Raw genomic sequence first — 10,522 nt, forward strand, 5'->3', positions numbered from 1 at the left:
ATGTTGGTTGGTAAAAATGATAAAATACTTTAAGAGAAGCAATGCAAAAATAGAAATTAATATGGATAAAATAGTGTTTCTTAAAATTATAAAACCAAGCACTCAACTATAATTAGTTAGAAGCACTGTTTTGTTCATACATTTTTGAACAAAACAATCTATTTTTAAATTTTGATATAAATTTACGCAAGTTTTACTGCAAATTTATATCAGGTAATCAAGTATTTCTCTAAATCTAAAACTAATTTAATTGCTACATTTAAAATGAAATTTTCAAAGCTATACATTCATTTTCTCTATTCGTTATCTTTAGATTTTTAAAACTTTTAAAGTTAAACATTTTTTAAAAGGCACATAATATAAGTGTAGAATCCAAAAACAAAACATGTAAATATGAAACTAAACATTTCGTTGATCTTAGATAAAAGCACAGATTATACACTCATAAATTATTAAACAAACTACTTGGTAGCTGAAAATAATGTATTAAAATAAATATTAAACTCTCAGAAATTTTATCATTATTATACAGCAATAGACACCACAATATAACTTTACTTAGTTCATTGGCCAAAAATTGATAAGTTAGGAGGCCATGCTATTGGAAAACTGCAACTGATTGCATTTCAAGTTTAATTTTGCTTTGTTCCAAATTAAGAAAAGCCCTGAACAATTCAAATGTTCATCCATTTTTTAATTATTACTCATTTACACAATAATGTAGAAAAACAATGTCATCAGAGATTGAGTTACACCATTTAAGCACTTTAAAAACAATGCTAGATAATGAGAAAAACTATTGTTTTAAAAAATTATAGATGCTTGAACATCTTGTAATAATGTATAGATTAGAGTCTAAAATTTAAAAAAAAAAAAAAAAAAAAAAAAAAAAACTTTTAGACTTTTTACTCAGAGATAAGTAACAGCTTTAAGTGATTTAAAAATCTTAACGCCAATTTGCTTTTAAAGTTGAAAAAAAAAATTCATTTATTTATATAGTACAGTGTATGCTTAGACTAAAATTAAACACATTTTAATTTTTATATCTATTCTAAATTTAATTTTAGAATACGATAAAAACAATATAATTTAAAATTTTTAATTATTTTCTGATTTGACAATGACAAAATACATTTTAATTTTGCACAAATAATTTAATTTCATTAGATCAATTTAATTTCAAAAAATACACGCAAATTTAAATGATTTTTAAAAGTCTATGCCAATGCAATGATTTAAGTGTATTCTTGGCAAGCAATAAGCATCAGTTTTGCTGTAAATTTCACCATACTCTTTTTAACTTGCAACAACGAAACATTGTGTTACAACATCAATTAATGCAAAAAAAATAATCAACATACAGCATTGTGATACACTATCAATTCATGCAACTCTTGTTTGCTCATTTCCATACTTTGTAACAAATGCATAATCTGAAATATATACTGTTGAGCTTCAATATGTTTAAACCAATTAATCTACGTACCATGCATTTTAGCGTGATAAGTTCAATTTTGTTACCTGTATAAAAGCACACACACATAAATATAAAAGCATATATACAAATTAATAATCTTAATTATATTACAAATGAAATGTTATTCCATATGTCACTGAGACATGAACGCATGCATTATTTATCCTCAGCTAAAATTTCGATTAGATACACAAATTAATTTTTATCTATCACCATAAGTAAAACGTGTGGATAAAACAATTTAGCTATCACTAAAAAACAAGTGGTAGTCATTGTAATAAAAATAATGTAATTCATAAATTAATTTTATAAAGTTTCAAAGGAATTAGCGATTCAAATTAAAGTATTATTTAAAAAATATATCATCTAAATTGCGAATATTTTTTTCTAGTCAATTAACATTATTCGGATTTAAAATATCCAAAAATATTTTGATTAAGTAAAAATTGAGTATAAAAATAATGTCCTAAATGATTGAAAATTTCAATTACAAAATTACATATAAGATATATAAGTGTTATATTCCCCTGGTTGTCCCACAACATTTGTGCCATCCTGAGAGGGTATTGCTACACTATTTAATCTATTTTGATCAGGAATCATAGTAGGTATAGCTGAGGGTGGTGTTGGTCCAATAGGTACATGTTGATGATGATAAGGCTGATGATTCCTTTGATCCATAAATGATATCTGGTAGTTATGCACACCAAGTTGTTGTAAACCAACAACAGCATGATTGTAAATGGAATCTTGATGAGATGAATCATAAGTATAAACTACTGGCACCGAAGAGGAGGCAGCTTCCATAGCATTTTGTAGTTCTATATGTTGTTGAGGTTGGGTGTTCTCAGATTCTGAAGGTGCTGCTTTAATTTGATGTGGATAGGAATTTTCCAGTTGACTCTCTCTCCTTTGCTTTCGAGGCCTAAAGGGACGTTTGGCAGATGCATTTTCTCCATGATGTTTCATAATGTGCTCCTTTAGCTTATCTTTACGAGAGCTAGAATAATCACATTGTTCACATTTAAATGGCTTTTCATTCAGATGAATGCGTTCGTGTCTTACGAGGTGACTCTTTTCAGTAAATGCTCTGCCGCAAATCGCACAAATGTGAGAACGTACGCCAGTGTGAGTTCGGTGATGGGATCCTAATTGGCTTCTTTTGGGTGTACTGTAGGTACAGTTCGGAAAATTACAACGAAACACGTCACCTGTATGTATCCTTTTATGAGAAAACAAATGTGATTGATATTTTGTACTAAAACCACATATGTCACACAAATAAGGTCTATCTTCACGATGTGATGAAAGGTGTTGATCCAGACTGGCTTTTATGGCAAATCTACGCTCACAAATTTCACATTGATATGGTTTTTCCCCAGTGTGACATCTCATATGGCACTCCAAATTTGCCTTGGTTCGAGCACGGTGGTCACATTCATCACATTTGAAAGGCCTTTCGTCAGTATGCCTCATACGATGAGATAAAAGAAACTGTATTCTGTCACAAGTATATTCACAACTTTCGCATTTGAAAGGAGGACCTTGAAAATGTGTTTTCATATGCATGTAATATTCTCGGCTCCACTTGCATGTAAAGTCACACTCTTTACACTTATAAGTTACATCTTTTGCATGCACACGAGAAACATGTTGTTCTAATCTAACAGAAGAATGAGCTATATAGCAACAATGAGGGCATTTAACTCCGTCTTTCCATTTCGATTTTTTAGTAGGTCCATTTAAAGATTCTTCTACACTTGAATCACTGGAACTCACATTTCCATCATCTTCCTCATCATCGTCTTCTGTATCAGTTTCTGAGACATAACGTTTCTGCAATGATTCACTTTTCACAATATTCAATTGTTTTTGTTTCATGGAAACATTCTTGCCGGGTTTTTTGGCTTTCTTTGTTTTTGATACTTTCTTAGGAGTAGATTTAGTAACTTTGGTGCCAGTTGAGGAACGAGTTATTCTAATTGCAGGAACTACTTCTCTGCCTGCAGTTAGTAGGGAACTTCTTCTAGTCATAATGCTTTTTTTTATTGCTAAAATTAAACAAAAAAGATTAGCCTAATTTTAAATATTCTATTGATAAATCATGGATATATGTATAAAAAGTTTATTTGAAAAAAATATAAGGGGATTAAGGAAGAACCTAAAATTAATATTGATCAACAGTTCAAAATTTAATAATTAATGTCAAATTTCCAGTCTAGTGGTAACTAAGTTCACGTTTTAATACATTCTTTGTTTTGTAAATTTGATTTGAAGTTATTTTCTACACTAGAGACCCCTATATGTAACTGATTCAAAAGACTACATGAAATCTGATACTTTGTTCCAGTTCTCTCATTGTGAAAATTTTACAATGTTGGCAAAAAATTTTATATTTCATATTCATTAATCAGTGTTTTCACTACAGCGCGAGAACGCGAGAATCTCGCATATTTTTTTATATTCTCGCATTAAAAAATGATTACCGCGAGAAATTCACGCATTCTATAAACCAATTTCAAAATTCGCGAATTTCTCGCATTTTGAAAAAAATTTCTCATTTGCGCCATTTAGAATAAAATTCGTTTCACTTTTCTTCCTGGATCTTTTATTATTTTCAACATCTGTCCCATTATCTAGCTTCCCTATTTACCAGTATTGTTCAGAACCTTTAAGAACAACAGAGCACCATCCTTCGGAACCACGGAACCTCTTTCAGAACGCATTTCTCTGCAAACACGTGTTTACCGTAGGTAAGGTTTCTTCATGTAAGATGTTTACATTTTTTGCTCGTTAATGTAAGATGAACAAATGCCTTGTAAAGCCAATATCTTCTACTCCTAAACGGACAAATGTGGGAAGAAACGATCAAAACCAAACAAATACGCATTTGAGCAACCTAATGAGAATAGCTGATGAAAAAGTAGATGTAGAACATTTTCCATATGCAGTAAAAATATTCAAGGCATTAAAAATTAGAAGATGTTAAAAATGCATTATAATTAAATAAATGATTTTTTTTTTCAAGTCTCTTGGTGTTTTTTTTTTTTTTTAATTTTTGAAATCTCACCCTGTTTTTGAGAAAGGGTGAGAAATTCTCACCCATTTTTTTTTCTGAGATGAAAACACTGTTAATATAAATAATCAAGTTTCATATTTGAATTTAATTAGTTAGTTGATAATCAATGCATTAGTTGCGTCATTAAAAGCAGACTTTATCTACTGTATTTTACAAGTATTCCATGTACCAACTTTTCTTTATCATTACTGTCACTAGATGGTGACACTAGTTGCTAAGGCTTTGTTCAATTCAAAACATTATACATAAAAAAATATATATGTGCATAAATATCAAGGAAGAATACATTTTCATTCATTGATTAAATATTTCTGTAAAATAAACTTATAATTAAGCATTAATGTTTTCCCAATCTGGTAGTAAAGTTTTATGGTAAAAGTTCTTTACTTAACATACCTGTACCAGTAACAAAGAACCTTTTTTTTATTATTATAGCTTAGTATAAAAAGATAAGAATTCATACAAATGTTTGATAAAGGTTCCTGAAAATGATTTGCAATGTCAACTTCATATTGGAAATTTGCTAATAATATAACACCAATCTAGAACTTTATCATAAAACTATCTTAGTTGAATAACTTCAGAAAATACAGTAACATTTAAAAAAGAGAGTGATTATATAAAAATGTTTGCTACAAATTTGAACAATAAATAATACGGAACAGTTATATGAACTTGCAAAACCATGAAAAAATTTAACTGATGTTTTCATATCATTTGATTGACTATTTCATTTAATTAAAATGCTTAATTTTTAATAGATCCTTTATCAAATTTAAAGTAGATTATTTGGTAACTTTACATAATCTGGCAAACACCTGCATTACTATTAATGTCTATGTGCATTTAAATCATTTTTGAAAATCAAATGTACAAGGCCAATTATTAATGCCAATAACATAATACACTGTAACTGCTGGTTACAGTAATTGTTACTATAAGAAAAATTGATTTTAAATATAGTTTGAATTACCATGAATGCAAAAAAAATTCTTCTGAAATTTTATCATATAACTCTGTAATTGTAATTTAGAGTGAAATTATTATTTTTTTTTTTCACACTATACTCATTGTCATTCACAAGAAGAATTTGGTAAAAAATAACTAAAAGAAAAAAAACAGGATACTGACAAAAAGCAGAAAAACTCATCTCTGACATACAACATCTCAATATTAAAATCCAGGGTTAGAGTCTTAGAAGTCCTATACTTGTTTTGGACAGAGCACATGGGTTTTACTGTCTTAAACTGACTAAAGCAGTCCAAAACCTTGAACATTGGTAAAAGGTAAAAATTCTTTTGCGAAACCATTGTACACATAATAATTGCAGAGATCAAAAAATATTTAATACTTTTTATACAATTTGCTTTCAATAAAACATAAGAAAAGATTTATAACTTTTGAAGCTCCACAATTCATTAAACAACAAAATTGATCCCTTAAATACAAATAAATATGCTTTTAATACTGATAAGTTATGTTTTTGTATAAGGATAAACAATGCAATATTAAAAATGATAATTAAATTTTTCAATAAAATAAAAACTTGTCTTCAATTTGTTTCTTGTTCGAAAATTATCCTTTAATTTTTCACAATATTTTTTTTTAAATTGTGACATAATTTAAATAAAACAGTTTTGGACAGTTTAAGACAGGATGGTTTTAACCTTGGATTAATCCAATCTGTCCTACACCTTGCCAACTCTGTAAAAACCAAATAAAAAAATACTTACGGGTTTTCAACTTTTCTTGTACAGATTCAACCTTGATAGGCTCAATGGGTGGATTTTCAGCTGCATTGTCAGAACTCTCACTTTCATCAAAACCATCAGCACCATTATCAGGAACATTATAACTACTATTGCTTGATTCATCGTCTTTTGGAGCTGTCATTTCATCACATTGATATACATCGTTTTCCCGCCTTTCTAATGGTGCCACAGTAACTGGCACAGCAGAAGAATAATCAGAATCGAATGAATTTTTTTCATTTTTCATAGCATCCTTTTCATCGTCATCAACCGTGGAACCAAACTGAGATTTCAAAAGTAGAAACTTATCACGAAATACAGACAATTCCATTTTATTTTCCTCCATAGCAGATAGTATCAGATAAATGCATTTCGGACTCCTTTCATTCAGGGACGTCGATCTCAAATAGTTTTCTAAATGCAAATAATCTACAGCATTCCAGTCGATAAACGAAAGTAAAATTGCAAAGTCATTTTCTCTATCACTAACATTATGTTCCAACCACTTACAAATAAAAGGAAATAACAAATGCTTCGGAATAAGGAGGTTGTTTTCACTAAAAAACTGCTTTAATTTAAAAACAGGTGATTCTAGAAGTTCATTTTTATCAAAAAGTTCAGCAATATTAGATCGAATAAAATTGTCAGCACTTCTATGCAGAATAGGTAAACTATATTTTTCAGCTAACTCCTTGATAAGAAAGCAGTTTGAATAATCTAAATATTTAATGAGATATTCAGCGCAAAAGTTTTTTAACTTGTTAATAAGAAAATGATTGGAGAGTCTAAGCAATTCTGAAACATTACTTAAATCAATAATTATGACACCTGTATACATATAGTTTAAGAGTAATAGAAATGCATCCATGTTTTGACATGTTAGGGTAAGCTGTTCCTTTTCTGTCTTGTGCTTTTTTAAAACAGAATCGAAATACGGGCTACAAGCTGCTAAAACATTGCGATGTGCACAAAATTTCTGGCCTTGTACATGAAGCACAACATCACAAAATCGTCCAGATTCACGCTGACTCCATAGCTTTTCAAGAATGTTACATGCCTGCTGACTTTCTGTGAAATTCATAACAACAGCAGGTTTTAAAGCTGGAATTGCCATTATTCTAAGTTAGAAATCAGTTTAGTGAAATTTTTAAGCTCACAATAATAAAAATAAAAGAATTTTAAAAGTTAAACAAATTTATAATTCCGAACTAAAAACATTTGGCTTTACTTGTAAAATATGACATCACCTGTCATTTTTGACAACAAAACAGAAACTAAAGTTTTCAAATGTTGGCAGAAAGAAATACTGGTGGACCGTTCAATAGTAATGAAATAAATGATATTAGGCTTAAATGAAAGGTGTTATGTTTTAAGCCCGACAATAGATTTAAGTAAATAATACAAGAAGGGTTGGATATTTCAAGGAAGCAGTGAGCATATGATTATTTTGAAAGCTAAATTGTAATAATAAACATATTAGTTCCATTAATTTGATAATGATAAATAAATGTTGCACAAAATCAGAAAATGGATGCCCCATTAAATAACATAGTTGCCATTTTATGAATACTAAAACAAGAACAAATTTAGTTAGATTAGGATACCATACGAGCTAAAACACCCTTTTAGTTCCGAAAAGAATAGTTAAACTAAGGGGAAACAGGCAATGCCATCTAGTGCTGCGCTTGTGGACTATTATATAGAGTATGTACAATGCCTAAAATATATATACAAAAACCACAACGTTTATTAAAACTCCATGAACGAAGAAAAATCTTCCTGCGAACGAACTGATGATAATTAGTCGATAACGTTAATTAAAGGTTGGACGAGAGCGAAGTATGTGCGTCTGAGGGGGTTGAAATTAAATTGCACAGTCACAATAGCTCATTTGATCAGTTTACATTTTCTGATTGCATTCTACATTGATTCGAATCATATTGAATTTTCTGAATATTAATGTGTAAACTTTAGACTGGAGAAACAACACTAAAATTTTACCTATTATAGTTCAAGAAAAATTGATAAGTAAATAAATAAAATCAGCATAATGTTTAAAAATAATAAATCATAAATGAAACTAAATTCTATAAAAGCTTTTCTTTTTGTATAAAAGTTATAATTTATGTTTAGATAATTTATAAATTATGCTACATAGAGTTTGCTGCTTAAATTTGGGAAATAAATTTCTAAAATGCTCATTAAATTTAAAGTTAAAGCTCTTTAAAGTTAAGTTTGATGCTTGTTAAAAATGAAAAATTAACTTTTAATACTTGTAATGTCAGAGATAGTTATAATAATAATTGACAACTGGATAAAATATTTATGTCTCAGAAATATATGTTTACTTTTCAGAAATATATGTTATATGTTTCTGAAAGTTATTTCTAAATTGCAACATTAGAAGTTAAGACACATTTCTTTAAAAGAGATGTATATATTTGATTGCCATGGTTGGAAGAAGCTGCAACTCAAATACAACATGTATTGGCTTCATAATAGACGGATGCCGAAATCATTTAGATTCTTAACCTTTAAGAGCAGAAAAATCGGAATTTTGACAAGAAAATTTTTAAGAGTATTAGTTATTTTATTACAGGGGTCTTAGTTAACAGCTCTGCCCTATTACGCCAAAACAATATCATTTTAAAATAAAAAATGGTGATAAGGCTAATTTATAATTCATCTACTTAATAAAAAAAGTTCATGTCCCTGATTAAAATAACTAATTAAAATTTTAAAGACATACGGGCATGCATAAAAACAGCTTAAATTTATCTTTGTATGTTGAAAAATAGTACTAGCCACTTTTATCGAAATTTCATATTTTTTGAAAGTTGTAACAATTGTAAGTGAATTTCTCGCTAATTTTCCCCACTTTTTGAATTATTCAATTACAGAAGCGGTAGGATAAAAATTGGCCCACTTAATTTTAACTATATAAAGCACTAATAACTAATATAAAGTTTAATAATTTTCATCGTTAATACTTTTTTTTTTATCAAGTACTTTAAAAATTTAAAAATTCGAAGATAAATCAGATCGCTTCTTTATGAAAATGCATACAATGACCACAATCCCTTTGATTCTTCTTGGCTAAAATTTATGTTTCAAAATTTGTAATAAGGAGATGCTGCTTATTTTCCGAAAAATGTCCAAGGAAAGTCAGCAAAAGTTGGTATTAATACTTCTATTTATTATTCGATTCAAAATTGTATAAAAAGAGACGATAAATAAGAGTAGATGAGTGGAAGAAGCTGGTAAGTGACATTTTAGTAGTTTTATTAAATTAGGTTAAAAGTTTATACGTTATACGCTTTTGTTACATCACTTAATCCTTATGTTACCTTATGTTAAGGATTTTTGAGCATAGCATCTACTTCATAAGGTATTTTCAAATTTCTTCTAAGAAATATATATATATATATATATATATATATATATATATATATATATATATATATATATATATATATATATATATATATATATATATATATATATATAATATTGAAAAACTGAAATAAATTTACAAATATACTTTAACTTTTTGTTCGAAATGAAATTTCAGCAACCTGTATTTGGAACTTACTAACTTACTGGCATCAAGTTTTATCTAGTTTTGATAGTTCGAAAATAGCCCGAAAACGATTCAGAGGCAAAGTGAGCCAAAAATTTGAGAAGTAGAAGTTTTACCAGTATTTATGGCTTAAATTGGCAAAAATTCGGTAATTATTTATTTAAAAAAATTATTCTTAATGACGTTGATTATGGTCAAATGTTCGTCACATCTAAATAAGTCTAAAACTGAATAAATGTATTTTTATTTGTTTTAATACAAATAAGAATTAAGAACTGTTGAAGAACATTAATTAGTTTCAATTTCTTCCTAAAAAATTTGCGGAGCATGCAAAAAATATATTTTAATTTTATTTATAAAAATGTTTATAAAATTGTGTTGGTATTTTTTTTCCAATTATGGTACAACGTGATCGTAATTAGTTACGGGACTCACTTTTCTTTATAATTCAGGTAACTACTTCACAAATTTCAGGCATTGAATGCCAATCCACTCAATGAATGCACAACTTTTTTTTCTTTTTCATCCTCCTAGCCTTGAATCTAAAAGACACGAGAACATCTGCTTAAAGAATCAAGTAACATTCACCTTCGAGAAGAATTTGTTTAAATGAAACTATTCAGCATTTTTGCAAA

General features: G+C 28.4%; 1 protein-coding gene across 1 annotated transcript; it reads right to left on the reverse strand.

The window, feature by feature from the left end:
- Positions 1 to 894: 894 nt before the first annotated feature.
- On the reverse strand, positions 895 to 7,904 carry LOC107444562 (uncharacterized). Its single transcript, XM_016058726.4, has 2 exons — positions 6,290 to 7,904; positions 895 to 3,528 (listed from the first exon to the last, which is right to left on the reverse strand). The coding sequence occupies exons 1-2, from the start codon at positions 7,419 to 7,421 to the stop codon at positions 1,973 to 1,975; spliced, it is 2,688 nt and encodes an 895-aa protein (XP_015914212.3). The 5' UTR covers positions 7,422 to 7,904; the 3' UTR covers positions 895 to 1,972.
- Positions 7,905 to 10,522: the final 2,618 nt, after the last annotated feature.

Source organism: Parasteatoda tepidariorum, chromosome 1 (genome assembly GCF_982258835.1).
Source record: "Parasteatoda tepidariorum strain Cologne lab strain chromosome 1, Ptep-v5.0, whole genome shotgun sequence".
NCBI classification, from domain to species: domain Eukaryota; kingdom Metazoa; phylum Arthropoda; class Arachnida; order Araneae; family Theridiidae; genus Parasteatoda; species Parasteatoda tepidariorum.

Excerpts from the sequence above, each read along its gene's own strand:
- LOC107444562 (XM_016058726.4), bottom strand. The coding sequence starts at position 7,421 with ATGGCAATTCCAGCTTTAAAACCTGCTGTTGTTATGAATTTCACAGAA. Across the intron at positions 3,529-6,289 it reads ACAAGAAAAGTTGAAAACCC|CAATAAAAAAAAGCATTATG; the intron begins GTAAGTATTTTT and ends GTTTAATTTTAG.